This window comes from Bombina bombina, chromosome 7, assembly GCF_027579735.1.
Source record: "Bombina bombina isolate aBomBom1 chromosome 7, aBomBom1.pri, whole genome shotgun sequence".
NCBI lineage: Eukaryota > Metazoa > Chordata > Amphibia > Anura > Bombinatoridae > Bombina > Bombina bombina.
In genome coordinates this window covers 419,626,659-419,654,465 of record NC_069505.1, presented here as the reverse complement: position 1 = coordinate 419,654,465, position 27,807 = coordinate 419,626,659, and the positions used below count along the sequence as shown (strand labels likewise).

Below are 27,807 nucleotides of genomic sequence, written 5' to 3'. Positions count from 1 at the left end.
CTATATGTGTGCTGTCCCGGGTCACTATATGTGTGCTGTCTAGGGTCACTATATGTGTGCTGTCTAGGGTCACTATATGTGTGCTGTCTACACTATATGTGTGCTGTCTAGGGTCACTATATGTGTGTTGTCCCGGGTCCCTATATATGTGCTGTCCAGGGTCACTATATGTGTGTTGTCCCGGGTCCCTATATGTGTGCTGTCCCAGGTCACTATATGTGTGCTGTCCAGGGTCACTATATGTGTACTGTACCAGGTCACTATATGTGTGCTGTCCAGGGTCACTATATGTGTACTGTACCAGGTCACTATATGTGTGCTGTCTAGGGTCACTATATGTGTGCTGTACCAGGTCACTATATGTGTGCTGTCCCAGGTCACTATATGTGTGCTGTCCAGGGTCACTATATGTGTGTTGTCCCGGGTCACTATATGTGTGTTGTCCCGGGTCACTATATGTGTGCTGTCCCAGGTCACTATATGTGTGCTGTCCAGGGTCACTATATGTGTACTGTACCAGGGTCACTATATGTGTGCTGTCCCAGGTCACTATATGTGTGCTGTCCCAGGTCACTATATGTGTGCTGTCCAGGGTCACTATATGTGTACTGTACCAGGTCACTATATGTGTGCGGTCTAGGGTCACTATATGTGTGCTGTACCAGGTCACTATATGTGTGCTGTCCCAGGTCACTATATGTGTGCTGTCCAGGGTCACTATATGTGTACTGTACCAGGTCACTATATGTGTGCTTTCTAGGGTCACTATATGTGTGCTGTCCCAGGTCACTATATGTGTGCTGCGCAGGTCACTATATGTGTGCTGTCCCAGGTCACTATATGTGTGCTGTCCAGGGTCACTATATGTGTGCTGTCCCGGGTCACTATATGTGTGCTGTCCCAGGTCACTATATGTGTGCTGACCAGGGTCACTATATGTGTACTGTACCAGGTCACTATATGTGTGCTGTCTAGGGTCACTATATGTGTGCTTGTCAGGGTCACTATATGTGTGCGGTCCCGGGTCACTATATGTGTGCGGTCCAGGGTCACTATATGTGTGCTGTCCAGGGTCACTATATGTGTGCTGTCTAGGGTCACTATATGTGTGCTGTCTAGGGTCACTATATGTGTGCTGTCTAGGGTCACAATATGTGTGCTGTCTACACTATATGTGTGCTGTCTAGGGTCACTATATGTGTGCTGTCTAGGGTCACTATATGTGTGCTGTCTACACTATATGTGTGCTGTCTAGGGTCACTATATGTGTGTTGTCCCTGGTCACTATATGTGTGCTGTCCCGGGTCACTATATGTGTGCTGTCCCAGGTCACTATACGTGTGCTGTCCAGGGTCACTATATGTGTGCTGTCCCAGGTCACTATATGTGTGCTGTCCCGGGTCACTATATGTGTGCTGTCCAGGGTCACTATATGTGTGCTGTCTAGGGTCACTATATGTGTGCTGTCCAGGGTCACTATATGTGTGCTGTCTAGGGTCACTATACGTGTGCTGTCCCGGGTCACTATATGTGCGCTGTCCCAGGTCACTATATGTGTGCTGTCCCGGGTCACTATATGTGTGCTGTCTAGGGTCACTATATGTGTGCTGTCCCGGGTCACTATATGTGTGCTGTTCTCTATATATATTTTTTTACTACACGCCTTACTTTACAACTTAAATTATAACCCTGCAATATGCTACAAAAAGATTGATGGGTGCAGAAACTCATTTATATATGTCCTTGGCCACAGCAAAGGAGGCAAGATAAACAACACTCAATAGGGTGTGTCTGTGAACTGCAAAACAATACACGTTTTGCCAACACTATGCTTATAAAACATTTATTGTGTATGTAGTCTTTTTATATATAATAAAATGCATTTGGTGTCCCTTTAAAGCCCAGGGGCTCATATTCCCTGTCTATCACTAGTCCTGTACACCACACCTCATATGCAACACACAGATTGCTTCTCTGCTCTGAAGCAGACTCATTAACAAGATCTGTAGGTTTGTGAGGCAACACTCATACTGATGGTAAACATATGGCAGTGTTATGGTTAACCCTATGGCTGCCAGTGAGAATGCTGCTACATAGTATGAAACCACTCTCTGGCACCCAAGAGGTTAACAGGAGTCTGCTGAGTGATGTTTTTCAGTTAACCTGTTGCCTGTCAGATGTATTGCTGTCTAGGGTCACTATATGTGTGCTGCCTAGGGTCACTATATGTGTGTTGTCCCGGGTCACTATATGTGTGCTGTCCCAGGTCACTATATGTGTGCTGTCCAGGGTCACTATATGTGTGCTGTCCCAGGTCACTATATGTGTGCTGTCCCAGGTCACTATATGTGTGTTGTCCCGGGTCCCTATATATGTGCTGTCTAGGGTCACTATATGTGTGCTGTCTAGGGTCACTATATGTGTGCTGTCCCGGGTCACTATATGTGTGCTGTCTAGGGTCACTATATGTGTGCTGTCCCGGGTCACTATATGTGTGCTGTCTAGGGTCACTATATGTGTGCTGTCTAGGGTCACTATATGTGTGCTGTCTACACTATATGTGTGCTGTCTAGGGTCACTATATGTGTGTTGTCCCGGGTCCCTATATATGTGCTGTCCAGGGTCACTATATGTGTGTTGTCCCGGGTCACTATATGTGTGCTGTCCCAGGTCACTATATGTGTGCTGTCCAGGGTCACTATATGTGTACTGTACCAGGTCACTATATGTGTGCTGTCCAGGGTCACTATATGTGTACTGTACCAGGTCACTATATGTGTGCTGTCTAGGGTCACTATATGTGTGCTGTACCAGGTCACTATATGTGTGCTGTCCCAGGTCACTATATGTGTGCTGTCCAGGGTCACTATATGTGTGTTGTCCCGGGTCACTATATGTGTGTTGTCCCGGGTCACTATATGTGTGCTGTCCCAGGTCACTATATGTGTGCTGTCCAGGGTCACTATATGTGTACTGTACCAGGGTCACTATATGTGTGCTGTCCCAGGTCACTATATGTGTGCTGTCCCAGGTCACTATATGTGTGCTGTCCAGGGTCACTATATGTGTACTGTATCAGGTCACTATATGTGTGCGGTCTAGGGTCACTATATGTGTGCTGTACCAGGTCACTATATGTGTGCTGTCCCAGGTCACTATATGTGTGCTGTCCAGGGTCACTATATGTGTACTGTACCAGGTCACTATATGTGTGCTTTCTAGGGTCACTATATGTGTGCTGTCCAGGGTCACTATATGTGTGTGGTCCCGGGTCATATGTGTGCTGTCCAGGGTCACTATATGTGTGCTGTCCCGGGTCACTATATGTGTGCTGCCTAGGGTCACTATATGTGTGCTGTCTAGGGTCACTATATGTGTGCTGTCTACACTATATGTGTGCTGTCTAGGGTCACTATATGTGTGTTGTCCCGGGTCACTATATGTGTGCTGTCCCGGGTCACTATATGTGTGCTGTCCCAGGTCACTATACGTGTGCTGTCCCGGGTCACTATATGTGTGTTGTCCCGGGTCACTATATGTGTGCTGTCCCGGGTCACTATATGTGTGCTGTCCAGGGTCACTATATGTGTGCTGTCCAGGGTCACTATATGTGTGCTATCTAGGGTCACTATATGTGTGCTTTCCAGGGTTATTATATGTGTGCTGTCCAGGGTCACTATATGTGTGCTGTCTAGGGTCACTATATGTGTGCTGTCTAGGGTCACTATATGTGTGCTGTCCAGGGTCACTATATGTGTGCTGTCCCGGGTCACTATATGTGTGCTGTCCCGGGTCACTATATGTGTGCTGTCCAGGGTCACTATATGTGTGCTGTCTAGGGTCACTATATGTGTGCTGTCCAGGGTCACTATATGTGTGCTGTCTAGGGTCACTATACGTGTGCTGTCCCGGGTCACTATATGTGCGCTGTCCCAGGTCACTATATGTGTGCTGTCCCGGGTCACTATATGTGTGCTGTCTAGGGTCACTATATGTGTGCTGTCCCGGGTCACTATATGTGTGCTGTTCTCTATATATATTTTTTTACTACACGCCTTACTTTACAACTTAAATTATAACCCTGCAATATGCTACAAAAAGATTGATGGGTGCAGAAACTCATTTATATATGTCCTTGGCCACAGCAAAGGAGGCAAGATAAACAACACTCAATAGGGTGTGTCTGTGAACTGCAAAACAATACACGTTTTGCCAACACTATGCTTATAAAACATTTATTGTGTATGTAGTCTTTTTATATATAATAAAATGCATTTGGTGTCCCTTTAAAGCCCAGGGGCTCATATTCCCTGTCTATCACTAGTCCTGTACACCACACCTCATATGCAACACACAGATTGCTTCTCTGCTCTGAAGCAGACTCATTAACAAGATCTGTAGGTTTGTGAGGCAACACTCATACTGATGGTAAACATATGGCAGTGTTATGGTTAACCCTATGGCTGCCAGTGAGAATGCTGCTACATAGTATGAAACCACTCTCTGGCACCCAAGAGGTTAACAGGAGTCTGCTGAGTGATGTTTTTCAGTTAACCTGTTGCCTGCCAGATGTATTGCTGTCTAGGGTCACTATATGTGTGCTGCCTAGGGTCACTATATGTGTGTTGTCCCGGGTCACTATATGTGTGCTGTCCCAGGTCACTATATGTGTGCTGTCCAGGGTCACTATATGTGTGCTGTCCCAGGTCACTATATGTGTGCTGTCCCAGGTCACTATATGTGTGTTGTCCCGGGTCCCTATATATGTGCTGTCTAGGGTCACTATATGTGTGCTGTCTAGGGTCACTATATGTGTGCTGTCCCGGGTCACTATATGTGTGCTGTCTAGGGTCACTATATGTGTGCTGTCTAGGGTCACTATATGTGTGCTGTCTACACTATATGTGTGCTGTCTAGGGTCACTATATGTGTGTTGTCCCGGGTCCCTATATATGTGCTGTCCAGGGTCACTATATGTGTGTTGTCCCGGGTCCCTATATGTGTGCTGTCCCAGGTCACTATATGTGTGCTGTCCAGGGTCACTATATGTGTACTGTACCAGGTCACTATATGTGTGCTGTCCAGGGTCACTATATGTGTACTGTACCAGGTCACTATATGTGTGCTGTCTAGGGTCACTATATGTGTGCTGTACCAGGTCACTATATGTGTGCTGTCCCAGGTCACTATATGTGTGCTGTCCAGGGTCACTATATGTGTGTTGTCCCGGGTCACTATATGTGTGTTGTCCCGGGTCACTATATGTGTGCTGTCCCAGGTCACTATATGTGTGCTGTCCAGGGTCACTATATGTGTACTGTACCAGGGTCACTATATGTGTGCTGTCCCAGGTCACTATATGTGTGCTGTCCCAGGTCACTATATGTGTGCTGTCCAGGGTCACTATATGTGTACTGTATCAGGTCACTATATGTGTGCGGTCTAGGGTCACTATATGTGTGCTGTACCAGGTCACTATATGTGTGCTGTCCCAGGTCACTATATGTGTGCTGTCCAGGGTCACTATATGTGTACTGTACCAGGTCACTATATGTGTGCTTTCTAGGGTCACTATATGTGTGCTGTCCAGGGTCACTATATGTGTGTGGTCCCGGGTCATATGTGTGCTGTCCAGGGTCACTATATGTGTGCTGTCCAGGGTCACTATATGTGTGCTGTCACGGGTCACTATATGTGTGCTGTCTAGGGTCACTATATGTGTGCTGTCTAGGGTCACTATATGTGTGCTGTCTACACTATATGTGTGCTGTCTAGGGTCACTATATGTGTGTTGTCCCGGGTCACTATATGTGTGCTGTCCCGGGTCACTATATGTGTGCTGTCCCAGGTCACTATACGTGTGCTGTCCCGGGTCACTATATGTGTGTTGTCCCGGGTCACTATATGTGTGCTGTCCCGGGTCACTATATGTGTGCTGTCCAGGGTCACTATATGTGTGCTGTCCAGGGTCACTATATGTGTGCTGTCCAGGGTCACTATATGTGTGCTATCTAGGGTCACTATATGTGTGCTTTCCAGGGTTATTATATGTGTGCTGTCCAGGGTCACTATATGTGTGCTGTCTAGGGTCACTATATGTGTGCTGACTAGGGTCACTATATGTGTGCTGTCCAGGGTCACTATATGTGTGCTGTCCCGGGTCACTATATGTGTGCTGTCCAGGGTCACTATATGTGTGCTGTCCCGGGTCACTATATGTGTGCTGTCTAGGGTCACTATATGTGTGCTGTCCCGGGTCACTATATGTGTGCTGTCCCGGGTCACTATATGTGTGCTGTTCTCTCTATATATTTTTTTACTACACGCCTTACTTTACAACTTAAATTATAACCCTGCAATATGCTACAAAAAGATTGATGGGTGCAGAAACTAATTTATATATGTCCTTAAATGGCCACAGCAAAGGAGGCAAGATAAACAACACTCAATAGGGTGTGTCTGTGAACTGCAAAACAATACACGTTTTGCCAACACTATGCTTATAAAACACTGATTGTGTATGTAGTCTTTTCATATATAATAAAATGCATTTGGTGTCCCTTTAAAGCCCAGGGGCTCATATTCCCTGTCTATTACTTGTCCTGTACACCACACATCATATGCAACACACAGATTGCTTCTCTGCTCTGAAGCTGACTCATTAACAGGATCTGTAGGTTTGTGAGGCAACCCTCATACTGATGGTAAACATATGGCAGTGTTATGGTTAACCCTATGGCTGCCAGTGAGAATGCTGCTACATAGTATGAAACCACTCTCTGGCACCCAAGAGGTTAACAGGAGTCTGCTGAGTGATGCTTTTCAGTTAACCTGTTGCCTGCCAGATGTATTGCAGCCCTTTTCTGTCTCTCAATGGGTTAACACTACCCCCCCCCCCCTTTTAACAGTAAACCAGTGTCAGTTGCCTTTTTATACAGTTATCGCTGCTCATTTGAAGGTTGTTGTTTTTTTTACAGCAGCACATTGTTTAATTTGCTGTTACCTTAAACAAAACAATCCCCATAAAGTTCTATTTTTATGTGGGTTTAGCTGTGCTGTTGTTTACTCCAATGAGACTTGCTCTGTTTGATTTTTGACCACCCTTTTACATTGTTAGAATGCTTTAAAAGTATGTGATCTAGAGATCAGATTCCAAATGGTGTGTCACTTACGCAGTGACTTTATAGACCTGCACAAATGTGTTCATGCACATACACCTCCTAACCTGCAGGTGGCAGACCATATATTCATTCCACCTTACCTACTAGTTCTCACACCACATGCCAATCACACGTGCTCCTCATTAATATTCATACAGTTTAGAGGGGCGTGGCTTAGGTTCAGTTTACAACTTTACTGCACATGAGAAACTGTAACAACAGTATTAACTGTGTGCGTGCCAGAGGGCTGTTTCTCATCGCATAGCTGGACATATAGAGGTGGCATTAACCCTTCACTGCCAGAGAGGGCTGCTTGTCATCACATTCCTGCCCATACAGAGGTGGCATTAACCCTTCACTGCCAGAGAGGCTGCTTGTCATCACATTCCTGCCCATACAGAGGTGGCATTAACCCTTCACTGCCAGAGAGGCTGCTTGTCATCACATTCCTGCATATACAGAGGTGACATTAACCCTTCACTGCCAGAGAGGCTGCTTGTCATCACATTCCTGGATATACAGAGGTGACATTAACCCTTCACTGCCAGAGAGGCTGCTTGTCATCACATTCCTGCCCATACAGAGGTGGCATTAACCCTTCACTGCCAGAGATGCTGCTTGTCATCACATTCCTGCCCATATAGAGGTGGCATTAACCCTTCACTGCCAGAGAGGCTGCTTGTCATCACATTCCTGCATATACAGAGGTGACATTAACCCTTCACTGCCAGAGAGGCTGCTTGTCATCACATTCCTGCATATACAGAGGTGACATTAACCCTTCACTGCCAGAGAGGGCTGCTTGTCATCACATTCCTGCATATACAGAGGTGACATTAACCCTTCACTGCCAGAGAGGCTGCTTGTCATCACATTCCTGCATATACAGAGGTGACATTAACCCTTCACTGCCAGAGAGGGCTGCTTGTCATCACATTCCTGCATATACAGAGGTGGCATTAACCCTTCACTGCCACAGAGGCTGCTTGTCATCACATTCCTGCATATACAGAGGTGACATTAACCCTACATTGCGAGAGAGGGCTGCTTGTCATTGCATTCCTGCCCATACACAGGTGGCATTAACCCTTCACTGTGCGAGAGGGCTGCTTGTCATTGCATTCCTGCCCATACACAGGTGGCATTAACCCTTCACTGCGCGAGAGGGCTGCTTGTCATCGCATTCCTGCCCATACACAGGTGGCATTAACCCTTCACTGCGCGAGAGGGCTGCTTGTCATTGCATTCCTGCCCATACACAGGTGGCATTAACCCTTCACTGCGCAAGAGGGCTGCTTGTCATTGCATTCCTGCCCATACACAGGTGGCATTAACCCTTCACTGCCAGAGTGAGAGGCTGCTGAGCTGATGTGGGAAGAAAGGAAAAGTTATTCATTTGCCTCCTGAGCAGTAAGTCAGGTTGTTGCTGGGGTTGGGGTTTCAGAAGATGTTGCACCCCAGACACACAGGCTTGGCACAGAATGTGAGGGGCACTATTATTTATTAATTTGTTTATATGTTGTTAGCACAGTCGTCTATATTTACTAATAAATTACTCTACAGCAGCTGTGAAACTGATTTATATATAAAGTGAGTGAAGATTTAGGGCTACATTACAAGTGAATCGTTAATTAGCGATTTCGCTAGAACGCTAACTGCGCTAGAATTAAACTGTGCTCGTCGGGTTGCGCTGGTATTATGAGTTGAAAGTAAAAAGTTATCGCTTCAGTGCTAATCCAACCGATAAGCACAAAAAGACAAATTTACACTATTGCGCACACGATAACCTATTCACCCTTAGAAGTCAATGGGAAAAAATTTGGGAAAAAAACCTAGCACCCTACTCGTGCGCAAACCCGACCGCCATAAGCCCCTACTCTTATAACCCCTGAACCGCCACATAGCCCATCACAAAGTTCACACTACTCTATTAACCCCTAAACCACCAGCCCCTCACCGCAAAGTAAAGTACTACATTATTTACCCCTAAACCGCCAGCCCCTCACTGCAAAGTAAAGTACTGTACTATTTACCCCTAAACTGCCAGCCCCCCACCGCAAAGCACTACACTATTAACCCCTAAACCGTCAGCACCCACCGCAAAATAACATCTAAAGCCCCTAACCTAACCCCCCCTAAGCTAACCTAAAATAGACTAACACTACCTTTACAATAAATACCTAATTACCTTTATAAAAAAATTAAAACTTACATTACTATTTAATAAAAAATAAACTACCATTACTAAAAAAAGAAACCCCTAACATTACAAAAAATAACAAATTACCAAAAATAATAAGTTATGCCTATTCTAATACTCCAAAATATAAAAAAAAACACCCCAAATTAAAAAAGCCTATTCTAAACTACAAATCGCCCTTAAAAGGGCCTTTTGTAGGACATTGCCCTAAAGTGATCAAGCTCTTTTTGTGAAAAATATAAACACCTTCTAACATTAAGCTCCCCCCCCCCAAAAAAAAAACTATCTAAAAAAAACTACTCTAAAAAGTGCTCCTATTCTGTCTCTGCACACACCTATACTGCAGGACAGACACACTCCTTGTCTATCTCTACACACACCTATACTGCAGGACAGACACACTCCTTGTCTGTCTCTACACACACATATACTGCAGGACAGATACACTCCTTGTCTATCTCTACACACACCTATACTGCAGGACAGACACACTCCTTGTCTGTCTCTACACACACCTATACTGCAGGACAGACACACTCCTTGTCTATCTCTACACACACCTATACTGCAGGACAGACACACTCCTTGTCTATCTCTACACACACCTATACTGCAGGACAGACACACTCCTTGTCTGTCTCTACACACACCTATACTGCAGGACAGACACACTCCTTGTCTATCTCTACACACACCTATACTGCAGGACAGACACACTCCTTGTTTATCTCTACACACACCTATACTGCAGGACAGACACACTCCTTGTCTGTCTCTACACACACCTATACTGCAGGATAGACACTCCTTGTCTGTCTCTACACACACCTATACTGCAGGACAGACACACTCCTTGTCTGTCTCTACACACACCTATACTGCAGGATAGACACACTCCTTGTCTGTCTCTACACACACCTATACTGCAGGACAGACACACTCCTTGTCTGTCTCTACACACACCTATACTGCAGGATAGACACTCCTTGTCTGTCTCTACACACACCTATACTGCAGGACAGACACACTCCTTGTCTGTCTCTACACACACCTATACTGCAGGATAGACACTCCTTGTCTGTCTCTACACACACCTATACTGCAGGACAGACACACTCCTTGTCTGTCTCTACACACACCTATACTGCAGGATAGACACACTCCTTGTCTGTCTCTACACACACCTATACTGCAGGACAGACACACTCCTTGTCTGTCTCTACACACACCTATACTGCAGGATAGACACTCCTTGTCTGTCTCTACACACACCTATACTGCAGGACAGACACACTCCTTGTCTGTCTCTACACACACCTATACTGCAGGATAGACACTCCTTGTCTGTCTCTACACACACCTATACTGCAGGACAGACACACTCCTTGTCTGTCTCTACACACACCTATACTGCAGGATAGACACTCCTTGTCTGTCTCTACACACACCTATACTGCAGGATAGACACACTCCTTGTCTATCTCTACACACACCTATACTGCAGGACAGACACACTCCCTGTCTGTCTCTACACACACCTATACTGCAGGACAGACACACTCCTTGTCTGTCTCTACACACACCTATACTGCAGGACAGACACACTCCTTGTATATCTCTACACACACCTATACTGCAGGACAGACACAATCCTTGTCTGTCTCTACACACACCTATACTGCAGGACAGACACACTCCTTGTCTGTCTCTACACACACCTATACTGCAGGACAGACACACTCCTTGTCTATCTCTACACATACCTATACTGCAGGACAGACACACTCCTTGTCTATCTCTACACACACCTATACTGCAGGACAGACACACTCCTTGTCTATCTCTACACACACCTATACTGCAGGACTAACACACTCCTTGTCTATCTCTACACACACCTATACTGCAGGACTAACACACTCCTTGTCTATCTCTACACACACCTATACTGCAGGACAGACACACTCCTTGTCTATCTCTACACACACCTATACTGCAGGACAGACACACTCCTTGTCTGTCTCTACACACACCTATACTGCAGGACAGACACACTCCTTGTCTGTCTCTACACACACCTATACTGCAGGACAGACACACTCCTTGTCTATCTTTACACAATCCTATACTGCAGGACAGACACACTCCTTGTCTGTTTCTACACACACCTATACTGTAGGACAGACACACTCATTTTCTGTCTCTACACACACCTATACTGCAGGACAGACACACTCCTTATCTGTCTCTACACACACCTATACTGCAGGACAGACACACTCCTTGTCTGTCTCTACACACACCTATACGGCAGGACAGACACACTCCTTGTCTATCTCTACATAATCCTATACTGCAGGACAGACACACTCCTTGTCTCTCTCTACACTCACCTTTACTGCAGGACAGACACACTCCTTGTCTGTCTCTACACACACCTATACTGCAGGACAGACACACTCCTTGTCTGTCTGTACACACACCTATACTGCTGGACAGACACACTCCTTGTATGTCTCTACACAATCCTATACTGCAGGACAAACGCACTCCTTGTCTCTCTCTACACACACCTATACTGCAGGACAGACGCACTCCTTGTCTATCTCTACACAATCCTATACTGCAGGACAAACACACTCCTTGTCTGTCTCTACACACACCTATACTGCAGGACAAACGCACTCCTTGTCTGTCTCTACACACACCTATACTGCAGGACAGACACACTCCTTGTCTATCTCTACACACACCTATACTGCAGGACTAACACACTCCTTGTCTATCTCTACACACACCTATACTGCAGGACAGACACACTCCTTGTCTGTCTCTACACACACCTATACTGCAGGACAGACACACTCCTTGTCTGTCTCTACACACACCTATACTGCAGGACAGACACACTCCTTGTCTGTCTCTACACAATCCTATACTGCAGGACAAACACACTCCTTGTCTGTCTCTACACACACCTATACTGCAGGACAGACACACTCCTTATCTGTCTCTACACACACCTATACTGCAGGACAGACACACTCCTTATCTGTCTCTACACACACCTATACTGCAGGACAGACACACTCCTTGTCTATCTCTACACAATCCTATACTGCAGGGCAGACAATCTCCTTGTCTATCTACTAGCATTTGACAACACATCTGACCTCCCTATATACCCTTATATAAGGCAGAACAGTCACACTTTTACTATCTTTTTGTATATACACTTTCCTGGCTTCTTCATATTGACATACTATACTGCAGGGATGAGGAGTTAACTTCTCTTAAAAATATTTTGAAGGATTTGAACAATATTGATTTAATAGCTCAGGCTTTGTCCAGCCATGTGTGTCTGTCCTAATTAAACATTGATTGCAAACATAGTAAAACTAATAAAAAACTTACATCCATGTATTGTATCAAGGTCTCTCTGTAAATGGCAAATATTTAACTTATTTTTTCCCCCCATCAAAATAATTTGCTTCCTTTTTCTGCAAATATCAGATTATTGGAAGGATGGAGGAACAGGAAGAAGAAAAATGTGTCCCTAAAAAACAAAGGAAAAAAGCATCAGGGCACCAGCGAGCAATAAAGGGTGAGTATGCAGTGGTGTCGGCAGTGGGATTGTGAAACAAAGCCTGAATAAATCATCACAATCTATAAAAATACAGAGCAGGTAGTGAGTTGTCACAGTATAGGCTGGAATGTTCCTGTTATCGATAAATTGGTATTTATGGACTCTTCTTTAGTCTATCAGCCATAGCACTGATTGCAAGAGCCCACTGATAGGTAAGTGGTACCACCTGTCTGTACAAGCGAGCTTGTCCCAGTTTGCAATTACAGTTTATTAGTGCAGAGTGTAAATCTAATTTATTCGGTTCTTCACAAAGATCTCACTCTGATAGCAATATATCTGTGACATCATGGGCACAATGTCACCTCTGCAAGAACGTTGTTGCTAGCGATGGAAAAGATATCTGATATACTATTCAGGAGAAGCAGAGTTATGGTTTTAGTTCCAATTTTGGGGAAACACTTTAGTAGCAACGGACATTTGAGCTGGTGAGATTAAAGGCAGGCTGTACTCAAACATATTCTATCATCCATACAAAGGAGACGGTAAATGTTAAATATTTAAATATTTGAATCACTATAATAGTTTTAAACTTCAAGTAAAATTTATAATTGCCATATGATATTACATTTTTACTTTTAAATGTGGTCCATGAAACTTTGCCCCTTGCTGCCCCTGAACCTGGGCATTTTTTTCTTATACTAAGCAGCGGGTGGTACAGCCAGTTATTACCCGCACTATGATTGCAGTGTCTGGGTTGAAGAATGCAACTGTGTATAAAGTGGCATGTCTGTGTGAGCCAGGCAGACCGCCTACACCCATAGAACACCTAATAGTAAACTAATAACGCAAGTGATAGCCTTTTCATTGGTTCTAACACTCATTTCCGAACAAAGGAAAAATTGTTTAATCTTGGAGGGCGGCTACAGCAGAATTCTAGAAGCTGAATTTAAAGGGATAGAAAAGTCAAAATTGAAATGTGCACAATTGTAATTCAATTTTAAATAGAAGCATTTTTGCAATATACTTACAAAAGTATTACCTGCTATTTTGTAGATCACCCTCATAAGAGCCGACTACAACAGTGCGACTCTCGGCAGGGCCCTCTACCCATTTGATCCCTATAAATGTTATCTTGTATACTGCCTTTGTTTATAGCGCTGCGGAATCTGTTGGCGCTCTACAAATACCTGATAATAATAATTATTACCAAATATGCTTCTAGTAAAAGTTATTACTGTTTTTGTGAGGCATACACACATATTCTGTAAGGGCCTGTATTCAAACACTGCACCTTCTCAAATAGTCAGCAGGGGCTTATATGACACAAATTATGTCTTCACAGAAGCAATACACACAACAGCCACCTTTTTTATATCAAATGTTTAGTTATGCATAATGAAACAACTCAACAGTATATTTTCATTATTTATTTTGCCCCTTTTCATTTAATTTAGGTAAACATTTTTTAACTATTTCTAATTCTCAGAACTTGAAATGCACTCTGCTGTTTTCTCAACATACAAACAAATAAATATTGAAAGTTAGACAGCAGTATTGTTGGCTGATACTACTAATTATCATTGGCTGATAGGCACTTCCTGCTAATTCTCATTAGGCTGAGATACAATGAGCAGTGCCAATCAGCCAATGAGCATTAGTAGGAAGTGGAAAAGTGATACCACTGTTTAAATTTAAACAGGCTTTACCTCACATTCGCCTAGATTTAGAGTTTTGTTGGTAAAAACCTGCATAGCTAACGCTGCTTTTTTTCCCAGCGCACCCTTCAAACAACGCTGGTATTTAGAGTTGTCTGAGTGGCTGCGTTAGGCTCAGAAAAGGGTGCGTTGAGCCTATTTTAGCTCCACTTCAACCCCTCAATACCAGCGTTGCTTACGGTAGCGGTAAGCTGAAAAACGTGCTCGTGCACGATATCCCCATAGGAAACAATGGGGCAGTTTGGGCTGAAAAAAAACCTAACACCTGCAAAAAAGCAGCGTTCAGCTCCTAACGCAGCCCCATTGTTTCCTATGGGGAAACACTCTCTAAGTCTGCACCTAACACCCTAACATGAACCCCGAGTCTAAACACCCCTAACCTTACACTTATTAACCCCTAATCTGCCGCCCCCGCTATCGCTGACACCTGCATTATATTATTAACCCCTAATCTTCCGCTCCGGACACCGCCGCAACCTACATTATCTCTATGAACCCCTAATCTGCTGCCCCCAACATTGCCGACCCCTATATTATATTTATTAACCCCTAATCTGCCCCCCCCAACGTCGCCGCTACCTACCTACACTTATTAACCCCTAATCTGCCGACCGGACCTCGCCGCCACTATAATAAATGTATTAACCCCTAAACCGCCGCACTCCCGCCTTGCAAACACTAGAATAAATAGTATTAACCCCTAATCTGCCCTCAATAACATCGCCACCACCTACCTACAATTATTAACCTCTAATCTCCTGCCCGCAACGTCGCAGCTACTATAATAAAATTATTAACCCCTAAACCTATCTCTAACCCTAACACCCCCTAACATAAATATAATTTAAAATAAACAAAATAATATTCCTAAAATTAAATAAATTATTCCTATTTAAAACTAAATACTTACCTATAAAATAAACCCTAATATAGCTACAATATAACTAATAATTACATTGTATCTATTTTAGGATTTATATTTATTTTACAGGCAAGTTTGTATTTATTTTAACTAGGTACAATAACTATTAAATAGTTAATAACTATTTAATAGCTACCTAGTTAAAATAAGTACAAAATTACCTGTAAAATAAATCCTAACCTAAGTTACAAATACACCTAACACTACACTATCATTAAATTAATTAAATAAATTACCTACAATTAGCTAAACTAAAATACAATAAAATAAACTATTCTATAATACAAAAACAAACACTAAATTACAAAAAATAAAAAAAAATTACAAGAAGTTTAAACTAATTACACCTAATCTAAGCCCCCTAATAAAATAAAAAGCCCCCCAAAATAAAAAAATGCCCTACCCTATCCTAAATTACAAAAGTAATCAGTTCTTTTACCAGCCCTTAAAAGGGCTTTTTGCGGGGCATTGCCCCAAAGTAATCAGCTCTTTTACCTGAAAATAAAAATACAATACCCCCCCAACATTACAACCCACCACCCACATACCCCTTCTCTAACCCACCCAACCCCCCTTAAAAAAATGCTAACCCCCTGAAGATCATCCTACCTTGAGTCGTCTTCACCCAGCCGAGCCGAATTCTTCATCCAAGGTGCGCAGAGGAGCCAATCAGATTTCTCCTGTTAAGTGTGGTCAGTCCACGGGTCATCATTACTTCTGGGATATTAACTCCTCCCCAACAGGAAGTGCAAGAGGATTCACCCAGCAGAGCTGCTATATAGCTCCTCCCCTCTACGTCACCCCCAGTCATTCTCTTGCACCCAACGAATAGATAGGATGTTTGAGAGGACTGTGGTGATTATACTTAGTTTTATACCTTCAATCAAAAGTTTGTTATTTTATAATAGCACCGGAGTGTGTTATTCCTTCTCTGGTAGAATTTGAAGAAGAATCTACCTGAGTTTTTTCTATGATTTTAGCCGGAGTAGTTAAGATCATATTGCTGTTTCTCGGCCATCTGAGGAGAGGTAAACTTCAGATCCGGGGACAGCGGGCAGATTAATCTGCAAGAGGTATGTAGCAGCTTATTATTTTCTGACAATGGAATTGATGAGAAAATTCTGCCATACCGATATAATGTAAACTCAGCCTTAAATGCAGTAGCAGCAACTGGTATCAGGCTGTCATGTATGTATATGTTACACTTCAGTATTCTGGGGAATGGCACTTCACTGGAATTATACTGTATGCATAAGACTTTAGCCTAATTTGCAGGGACTAGCAACAGGCTTTTTAATAACACTTAATTTATTTATGTTAAACGTTTTTTGCTGGCATGTAAAATCGTTTAATTTTCTGAGGTACTGGGTGAAAAAATGTTTTGGGCACTATTTTTTCCACTTGGCAGTGGTTTTTATTTAATTTATGACAGTTTACTGATCTCTCTCACTGTTGTGTATGAGGGGGAGGGGCCTTTTTTTGGCGCTTTTGCTACGCATCAAAAAATTCAGTCAGAAGTTTATTGTCTTCCCTGCATGATCCGGTTCATCTCTACAGAACTCAGGGGTCTTCAAAACTTGTTTTGAGGGAGGTAATCACTCACAGCAGAGCTGTGAGATTGTAGTTGACTGTGATAAAAAACGTTTATTTCTGTATTTTTTTTCTGCTATCAGGGTTAATTATCCTTTGCTAATGGGAGCAATCCTTTGCTAAGAGTGTGTTTTTTTTACAAAGATTTGATGCTATAACTTTTCAGTTTATCAATTTTCAACTGTCATAACTTTTTCTGTGCTTCTTATAGGCACAGTACGTTTTGCATATTATAGTAAATTACTTGAAAAGTATTTCCAAGTTGCTAGTTTATTTGCTAGTGTGTTAAACATGTCTGATTCAGAGGAAGATATCTGTGCTATATGTGCTAAAGCCAAAGTGGAGCCCAATAGAAATTTATGTACTAACTGCATTGATGCTACTTTAAATAAAAGTCAATCTGTACAAATTGAACATATTTCACCAAACAACGAGGGGAGAGTTATGCCGACTAACTCGCCTCACGTGTCAGTACCTGCATCTCCCGCTCGGGAGGTGCGTGATATTGTAGCGCCGAGTACATCTGGGCGGCCATTACAAATCACATTACAGGATATGGCTACTGTTATGACTGAAGTTTTGGCTAAATTACCAGAACTAAGAGGTAAGCGAGATCACTCTGGGGTGAGAACAGAGTGCGCTGATAATATTAGGGCCATGTCAGACACTGCGTCACAATTTGCAGAACATGAGGACGGAGAGCTTCATTCTGCGGGTGACGGTTCTGATCCAAACAGACTGGATTCAGATATTTCAAATTTTAAATTTAAGCTGGAAAACCTCCGTGTATTACTAGGGGAGGTGTTAGCGGCTCTGAATGATTGTAACACAGTTGCAATACCAGAGAAATTGTGTAGGTTGGATAAATATTTTGCGGTACCGTCGAGTACTGACGTTTTTCCTATACCTAAGAGACTTACTGAAATTGTTACTAAGGAGTGGGATAGACCCGGTGTGCCATTCTCACCCCCTCCAATATTTAGAAAGATGTTTCCAATAGACGCCACCACACGGGACTTATGGCAAACGGTCCCTAAGGTGGAAGGAGCAGTTTCTACTTTAGCTAAGCGTACCACTATCCCGGTGGAGGATAGCTGTGCCTTTTCAGATCCAATGGATAAAAAGTTAGAGGGTTACCTTAAGAAAATGTTTGTTCAACAAGGTTTTATATTGCAACCTCTTGCATGCATTGCGCCTGTCACGGCTGCAGCAGCATTTTGGTTTGAGTCTCTGGAAGAGACACTTGAATCAGCTCCATTAGATGAGATTACACACAAGCTTAAAGCCCTTAAGTTAGCTAACTCATTTATTTCGGATGCCGTAGTACATTTAACTAAACTTACGGCTAAGAATTCCGGATTCGCCATTCAGGCGCGCAGAGCACTGTGGCTAAAATCCTGGTCAGCTGATGTTACTTCTAAATCTAAATTGCTTAATATTCCTTTCAAAGGGCAGACCTTATTCGGGCCCGGGTTGAAAGAAATTATCGCTGACATTACAGGGGGTAAAGGCCATGCCCTGCCTCAAGACAGAGCCAAACCTAAGGCTAGACAGTCTAATTTTCGTTCCTTTCGTAATTTCAAAGCAGGAGCAGCATCAACTTCCTCTGCACCAAAACAGGAAGGAGCTGTTGCTCGCTACAGACAAAGCTGGAGACCTAACCAGTCCTGGAACAAGGGCAAGCAGGCCAGGAAACCTGCTGCTGCCCCTAAGACAGCATGAATCGAGGGCCCCCGATCTGGGAACGGATCTAGTGGGGGGCAGACTTTCTCTCTTCGCCCAGGCTTGGGCAAGAGATGTCCAGGATCCCTGGGCGTTAGAGATCATATCTCAGGGATACCTTCTGGACTTCAAATCCTCTCCCCCAAGAGGGAGATTTCATCTGTCAAGGTTGTCAACAAACCAAATAAAGAAAGAGGCGTTTCTACGCTGCGTACAAGATCTTTTATTAATGGGAGTGATCCATCCGGTTCCGCGGTCGGAACAAGGACAAGGGTTTTACTCAAATCTGTTTGTGGTTCCCAAAAAAGAGGGAACTTTCAGGCCAATCTTGGATTTAAAGATCCTAAACAAATTCCTAAGAGTTCCATCGTTCAAAATGGAAACTATTCGGACAATTTTACCCATGATCCAAAAGGGTCAGTACATGACCACAGTGGATTTAAAGGATGCTTACCTTCACATACCGATTCACAAAGATCATTACCGGTATCTAAGGTTTGCCTTTCTAGACAGGCATTACCAGTTTGTAGCTCTTCCATTCGGATTGGCTACGGCTCCAAGAATCTTCACAAAGGTTCTGGGTGCTCTTCTGGCGGTACTAAGACCGTGAGGAATTTCGGTAGCTCCGTACCTAGACAACATTCTGATACAAGCTTCAAGCTTTCAAACTGCCAAGTCTCATACAGAGTTAGTACTGGCATTTCTAAGGTCGCATGGATGGAAGGTGAACGAAAAGAAGAGTTCTCTCTTTCCACTCACAAGAGTTCCCTTCTTGGGGACTCTGATAGATTCTGTAGAAATGAAGATTTACCTGACAGAAGACAGGTTAACAAAGCTTCAAAATGCATGCCGTGTCCTTCATTCCATTCAACACCCGTCAGTAGCTCAATGCATGGAGGTGATCGGCTTAATGGTAGCGGCAATGGACATAGTACCCTTTGCACGCCTACATCTCAGACCGCTGCAATTGTGCATGCTAAGTCAGTGGAATGGGGATTACTCAGACTTGTCCCCTACTCTGAATCTGGATCAAGAGACCAGAAATTCTCTTCTATGGTGGCTTTCTCGGCCACATCTGTCCAGGGGGATGCCATTCAGCAGGCCGGACTGGACAATTGTAACAACAGACGCCAGCCTACTAGGTTGGGGCGCTGTCTGGAATTCTCTGAAGGCTCAGGGACTATGGAATCAGGAGGAGAGTCTCCTACCAATAAACATTCTGGAATTGAGAGCAGTTCTCAATGCCCTTCTGGCTTGGCCCCAGTTAACAACTCGGGGGTTCATCAGGTTTCAGTCGGACAACATCACGACTGTAGCTTACATCAACCATCAGGGAGGGACAAGAAGCTCCCTAGCAATGATGGAAGTATCAAAGATAATTCGCTGGGCAGAGTCTCACTCTTGCCACCTGTCAGCAATCCACATCCCGGGAGTGGAGAACTGGGAGGCGGATTTCTTAAGTCGTCAGACTTTTCATCCGGGGGAGTGGGAACTTCATCCGGAGGTCTTTGCCCAAATACTTCAACGTTGGGGCAAACCAGAGATAGATCTCATGGCGTCTCGACAGAATGCCAAGCTTCCTCGTTACGGGTCCAGATCCAGGGATCCGGGAGCGGTTCTGATAGATGCTTTGACAGCACCTTGGACCTTCGGGATGGCTTATGTGTTTCCACCCTTCCCGATGCTTCCTCGATTGATTGCCAGAATCAAACAGGAGAGAGCATCAGTGATTCTAATAGCGCCTGCATGGCCACGCAGGACTTGGTATGCAGATCTAGTGGACATGTCATCCTGTCCACCTTGGTCTCTACCTCTGAAACAGGACCTTCTGATCCAGGGTCCCTTCAAACATCAAAATCTAATTTCTCTGAAGCTGACTGTTTGGAAATTGAACGCTTGATTTTATCAAAACGTGTTTTTTCTGAGTCAGTTATTGATACCTTAATACAGGCTAGGAAGCCTGTTACCAGAAAGATTTATCATAAGATATGGCGCAAATACTTATATTGGTGCGAATCCAAGAGTTACTCATGGAGTAAGGTTAGGATTCCGAGGATATTGTCTTTTCTACAAGAAGGTTTAGAAAAGGGTTTATCCGCTAGTTCCTTAAAGGGACAGATTTCAGCTCTGTCCATTCTTTTACACAAACGTCTGTCAGAAGTTCCGGACGTTCAAGCTTTTTGTCAGGCTTTAGCTAGGATCAAGCCTGTGTTTAAAACTGTTGCTCCACCATGGAGTTTGAACTTAGTTCTTAATGTTTTACAGGGTGTTCCGTTTGAACCCCTTCATTCCATTGATATCAAGCTGTTATCTTGGAAAGTTCTATTTTTAATGGCGATTTCCTCGGCTCGAAGAGTCTCTGAGTTATCCGCCTTGCATTGTGATTCTCCTTATCTGATTTTTCATTCAGACAAGGTAGTTCTGCGTACTAAACCTGGGTTCCTACCTAAGGTGGTCACTAACAGGAATATCAATCAAGAGATTGTGGTTCCATCTTTGTGTCCTAATCCTTCTTCGAAGAAGGAACGTCTGCTACACAATCTAGATGTAGTCCGTGCCCTGAAATTTTATCTACAGGCAACTAAGGATTTTCGACAAACGTCTTCCCTGTTTGTCGTTTATTCTGGTCAGAGGAGAGGTCAAAAAGCTTCGGCTACCTCTCTTTCTTTTTGGCTTCGTAGCATAATTCGGTTAGCCTATGAGACTGCTGGACAGCAGCCTCCTGAAAGAATTACAGCACATTCTACTAGAGCTGTGGCTTCCACTTGGGCCTTTAAGAATGAGGCTTCTGTTGAACAGATTTGCAAGGCTGCAACTTGGTCTTCTCTTCATACTTTTTCCAAATTTTACAAATTTGACACTTTTGCTTCTTCGGAGGCTGTTTTTGGGAGAAAGGTTCTTCAGGCAGTGGTTCCTTCCGTATAAAGAGCCTGCCTGTCCCTCCCGTCATCTTTGTACTTTAGCTTTGGTATTGGTATCCCAGAAGTAATGATGACCCGTGGACTGACCACACTTAACAGGAGAAAACAAAATTTATGCTTACCTGATAAATTCCTTTCTCCTGTAGTGTGGTCAGTCCACGGCCCGCCCTGTTTTTTATGGCAGGTAAAAAATTTTTTGAATTATACTCCAGTCACCACTACACCCTTTGGCTTCTCCTTTCTCGTTGGTCCTTGGTCGAATGACTGGAGGTGACGTAGAGGGGAGGAGCTATATAGCAGCTCTGCTGGGTGAATCCTCTTGCACTTCCTGTTGGGGAGGAGTTAATATCCCAGAAGTAATGATGACCCGTGGACTGACCACACTACAGGAGAAAGGAATTTATCAGGTAAGCATAAATTTTGTTTTTTTCTACCTTAATTCCGATTGGCTGATAGAATCCTATCAGCCAATCGGAATTGAAGGGACGCCATCTTGGATGACGTCCCTTAAAGGAACCTTCATTCGTCGGGAAGTCGTCGGTTGAAGAGGATGGCTCCGCGTCGGCTCCGTTGAAGAAGGCTCCGCTCCGGATGGATGAAGATTGAAGACGCCGCCTGGATGAAGACTTCTACCGGATGAAGGACCTCCTCTGGCACCTTGGATGAAGAATTCGGCTCGGCTGGGTGAAGATGACTCAAGGTAGGATGATCTTCAGGGGGTTAGCGATAGGTTTTTTTTTTTAAGGGGGGTTTGGGTGGGTTAGAGTAGGGGTATGTGGGTGGTGGATTGTAATGTTGGGGGGTATTGTATTTCTAGGTAAAAGAGCTGATTACTTTGGGGCAATGCCCCGCATAAAGCCCTTTTAAGGGCCATTAAAAGAGCTGATTACTTTTGTAATTTAGGATAGGGTAGGGCATTTTTTTATTTTGGGGGGCTTTCTTTTTTGTATTATAGAATAGTTTATTTTATTGTATTTTAGTTTAGCTAATTGTAGGTAATTTATTTAATTAATTTAATGATAGTGTAGTGTTAGGTGTATTTGTAACTTAGGTTAGGATTTATTTTACAGGTAATTTTGTAGTTATTTTAACTAGGTAGCTATTAAATAGTTATTAACTATTTAATAGCTATTGTACCTAGTTAAAATAAATACAAAGTTGCCTGTAAAATAAATATAAATCCTAAAATAGATACAATGTAATTATTAGTTATATTGTAGCTATATTAGGGTTTATTTGATAGGTAAGTATTTAGTTTTAAATAGGATTAATTTATTTAATTTTAGGAATATTATTTAGTTTACTTTAAATTATATTTATGTTAGGGGGGGTTAGGGTTAGAGTTAGGTTTAGGGGTTAATAACTTTATTATAGTAGCGGCGACGTTGTGGGCGGGAGATTAGGGGTTAATAATTGTAGGTAGGTGGCGGCGATGTTAGGGAGGGCAGATTAGGGGTTAATACTATTTATTATAGTGTTTGTGAGGTGGGAGTGCGGCGGTTTAGAGGTTAATACCTTTATTATGGTGGCGGCGAGGTCCGGTCGGCAGATTGGGGGTTAATAAGTGTAGTTAGGTAGCGGCGACGTTGGGGGGGCAGATTAGGGGTTAATAAATATAATATAGGGGTCGGCGATGTTAGGGGCAGCAGATTAGGGGTTCATAGGTATAATGTAGGTGGCGGCGGTGTCCGGTCGGCAGATTAGGGGTTCAAAATTTTTATTATAGTGGCGGCGATGTGGGGGGGGCTCGGTTTAGGGGTACATAGGTAGTTTATGGGTGTTAGTGTACTTTGTAGCACAGTAGTTAAGAGCTTTATATTCCCGCGTTAGCACATAAAGCTCTTAACTACTGACTTTTTTTGTCTGTAGGAGTCTTGTCGGTAGAGGGTCTACCGCTCACTTCTTCCAAGACTCCAAATACTGGCGTTAGGCAGATCCCATAGAAAAGATAGGATACGCAATTGGCGTAAGGGGATCTGCGGTAGCCTGTAGTCGCGGTAAGGAAGTGAGCGTTAGACCCTTTCCTGCCTGACTCTAAATACCAGCGGGTGGTAAAAAGCAGCGTTAGGACCCCTTAACTCTGCTTTTGACGGCTAACGCCAAACTCTAAATCTAGGCGATTGTTTTTAAGAGCCAATAAAATCAACAAGTTTAAATGCTCTGTTTTTATATTGATGACAGAAAAATTTTGAGTACCATATTCCATTAACACTGCCTGTAAAATAAATGGATCACCTACCTCATGTATTCTGATTTCTTGACGTTCTGCAAACAGGGTCCTAAGTAAGGGGAAGTAGGATTTGTTTCTAAAAAATATTCTGGGTTCATCAATAGTGCATCCCGTGTCAGATACAGCCCTGATCAACACTGCACCAGTAAAAAAGAAGATAGCAAGAACTGCAAAGAAACAACAGGACACCAGTGCCGCTTCACAAGAAATATCAGCTGTGTACGAACCTTGCAATGGTGAGTCTAAATTCTCTTTTTCCTGTTTTGTTGCTGTGGCTATTATAAACAAATATATCTCAACTCCTCGTATAGGAATACTAGTCATTATTATCTGAAAAATATATGGCACCTATAAAAAATAACAACCTCTGTATGGTGTGTATCCCACTGCTGCCACCAATAAGAAAGCAGGATTATGCTAGAGAAGATGAGTTGTTGGTAATCATTTTCATAGGTCAAGAAGTAAATTAGACAGACATTATATGTCAGTGGGAAACATTTACTAAAAGTCCCTTAAAGTCTCTCCAGTTTCACCAGCCGATATTATTCTATACAGCTGATTCACTAAAATTCTCTACTCTTCATTCTTCAGTGAATCTGTTGTCTGCTTTACCACAATTCCAGTCGAGTGTTTTCTTGCAAAGTTCATTGCATGGGTTTTCCAGTTTAAACTGATTCTAAAATGTCAGTCAGTCCCAAGATGCCTTATAGCCAAGTAAAAATATCATCCTCATCAATACTGAATTAAAGATCTGTCGTGTTTTTCTTTTTAATTTGAGTATCTTTTGCTTCCATGAAAGTCCGGGTTAAGCCTTTTCGAAACCCACATAGAAATCCTGTGGTATTACTGTCTGTTATGGGGTATTTTTTCTGGGTTTTTTTTGTGCACTTACTAACTCAAGATGCAAAACATACTCACAAACCAAGAGATATCTTATATGTTATGCAGGGGTTTGTTTTTTCAAATTTAATGTCTTTTTTACATACAGTTCAACATACTGATTCTAATGCTCTGTAATGGGGTCATTGTGAGGCATGTCGTACCCAGACAGTATATGTCTGATAAATTATGTTTTATAAATGAATAATATTAACACTGTGACCTCACTACAGATGGAGAGGTGGAGACGAGCTTCTCCCAATTTATATAACAGATTGTTATTGTGAATCTGTTCCCTAGGATAAATGAGAGTGGAGACATTTATCTCAACATCCTTTCTGAATCCAGGTCATCTTGCGCTGAACTAGTAAAATATTTGATGTAGAAAAACTAAATGGTAATAGACTGTATGTACTTATTTGTATGACTGTGACCTTTGAAACAAATGACTGAATGCTATTTGATTAACTTATTCATTGGAGAGATTTGATTCAGTCAATAGTTTAGAGAATTCAGGCCAGTGTGTGTTGTCATATTCAGTTGTCACATGGCATGAAGAACAAATAGAAATACTGAAATACAAAGTTTTGCTTTTTAGATGCCACCAGGACTGAAGACACTAAGAGGAGAAGAAGCAAAGCAAAAAACCTGCAGGGCAACAAGTCACAGAGGAACAAAGTAGAAGAACCCTTAACGCAGACGCTCCCAACAAAACAGCAGTGGTGGGGACATTCCGAGAAATATGTTGGCGCGCACATGTCTATACAAGGTACGTCAAGCTCCTAGTGTGATGGGACCCTCTGGTTCCCTTATCCTGTATTATAACCAGGTAATTTGTCCTGTTCCTGGAGAGACTGGTCAGTTCCTGGTCATTTGTCCTGTTCCCATTGAGGCTGTTCAGTTACTGGCCATGTGTCTTGTTCCTGGGGTGACTGGTCATGTGTCCTTTTCCTGGAGAGACTGGTCAGTTCCTGGTCATTTGTCCTGTTCCTAGAGAAGCTGATGAGTTCCCAGTCATGTGTCCTGTTCCTGGAGAGACTGGTCAGTTCCTGGTCATTTGTCCTGTTCCCAGTGAGGCTGGTCAGTTCCTGGTCATGTGTCCTGTTCCTGGAGAGACTGGTCATGTGTCCTTTTCCTGGAGAGACTGGTCAGTTCCTGGTATTTTGTCCTGTTCCCAGCGAGGCTGGTCAGTTCCTGGTATTTTATCCTGTTCCCAGTGAGGCTGGTCAGTTCCTGGTCATTTGTCCGGTCCCCAGTGAGGCTGGTCAGTTCCTGGTCATGTGTCCTGTTCCTGGAGAGACTGGTCATGTGTCCTTTTCCTGGAGAGACTGGTCAGTTCCTGGTATTTTGTCCTGTTCCCAGTGAGTCTGGTCAGTTCCTGGTATTTTGTCCTGTTCCCAGTGAGGCTGGTCAGTTCCTGGTTTTTTGTGCAGTTACCAGTGAGGCTGGTAAGTTCCTGGTCATTTGTGCAGTTACCAGTGAGGCCGCTTAGTTCCTGGTCATTTGTGCAGTTACTAGTGAGGCTGGTCAGTTCCTGGTGATTTGTGCTGTTACCAGTGAAGCTGGTCAGTTCCTGGTCATTTGTGATGTTACCAGGGAGGCTGGTCAGTTCCTGGTCATTTGTGATGTTACCAGGGAGGCTGGTCAGTTCCTGTTCATTTGTGCAGTTACCTGTGAGGCTGGTCAGTTCCTAGTCATTTGTCCTGTTCCTAGAAAGGCTGGTCAGTTCCCAGTCATGTGTCCTGTTCCTGGAGAGACTGGTCAGTTCCTGGTCATTTGTCCTGTTCCCAGTGAGGCTGGTTAGTTCCTGGTCATTTATCCTGTTCCTAGAGAGGCTGGTCAGTTCCTGGTCATTTTTGCTGTTACCAGTGAGGCTGGTCAGTTCCTGGTCATTTGTGCTGTTACCAGTGAGGCTGTTCAAGTTCCTGGTCATTTGTGCTGTTACCAGTGAGGCTCTCCTGTTTCGTAGGGACTTGTTTCAGCAGTAAAATAGTAGAACAATTACTCAGTCTATTATTTTAGCAGATGAAGGCTAAGAGAAGGAGGATGTATTTATAGTGACTCCAGCCTAAAGCATATCGCTCAGTAGTTAGTAAACTAGAATGTCACTGACATATATAGACTAACATTACAGAAGCTATTACTGCATTGGTTTATAGCATCAAAAGCCCTAGTGTTGTATCTACGTGTGTTTTTATATTGCCCACAATGCAGTACATATAATCTGTCACAAAGGTAGCAAGGAGCCACTGGGAAACCTTTAATAAAACCATATACAGGTACAAATCCCCAAATCTTTCATTCCAAAATCCAGAATTATTCCAAAATTCTACTTTTTTTTTTTTTTTCCCCCTCCGGTGAGTCACAATCTCTGTCTGCATTTTTGGTTTGGTTTTTATGATCTGCACAATGCAAATGCTTTGTCTGTATGTATTTAACTATTATTATTAAATGATATAACCTTTGGGTCTGTAAGCTATATTATATGGATATTGCCTAACTGCCATAGGATATTGTTGTTTACACTTAGTCAAATATACAAATAGTCAAATATACAAATAGTCAAATATACAAATAGTCAAATATACAAATATTCTGTAATCCAAACTATTTTCAAATCCAAACCTTTTGTGCCATTTGTGCAGATTAATTGTTTTTAAACAGCTTGTAAAATTAAATCAGATGCTTGTGCCACTGGTAAAAACTTCCCAAAGTGCAGTATTCTCATGGTGGAGAGTTTCATCAGCTGACCTCCATAGAAATGTCACCAATCTCACCACACTGATGGAATTGATACAGGAAGACCCTTCTGGGTCCCTTAGCGGCAATGTCCCTGAGGAATTCCGCTTCTGCACCTGTTCATACTATACAAAAGTGTAGTC

At 43.2% G+C, this 27,807-nt stretch overlaps 1 protein-coding gene across 1 annotated transcript in view; it reads left to right on the top strand.

The window, feature by feature from the left end:
• Positions 1 to 7,371: 7,371 nt before the first annotated feature.
• LOC128666580 (probable endonuclease 4) overlaps positions 7,372 to 27,807 on the top strand; it is an 82,710-nt gene continuing 62,274 nt past the window's right edge. The window contains exons 1-4 of the mRNA XM_053721268.1: positions 7,372 to 8,570; positions 12,874 to 12,964; positions 24,151 to 24,282; positions 25,524 to 25,694. Of these exons, the coding sequence (XP_053577243.1) occupies positions 12,886 to 12,964; positions 24,151 to 24,282; positions 25,524 to 25,694 (382 nt within the window). The 5' untranslated portion in view covers positions 7,372 to 8,570; positions 12,874 to 12,885. The remainder of the gene's footprint in view (positions 8,571 to 12,873; positions 12,965 to 24,150; positions 24,283 to 25,523; positions 25,695 to 27,807) is intronic.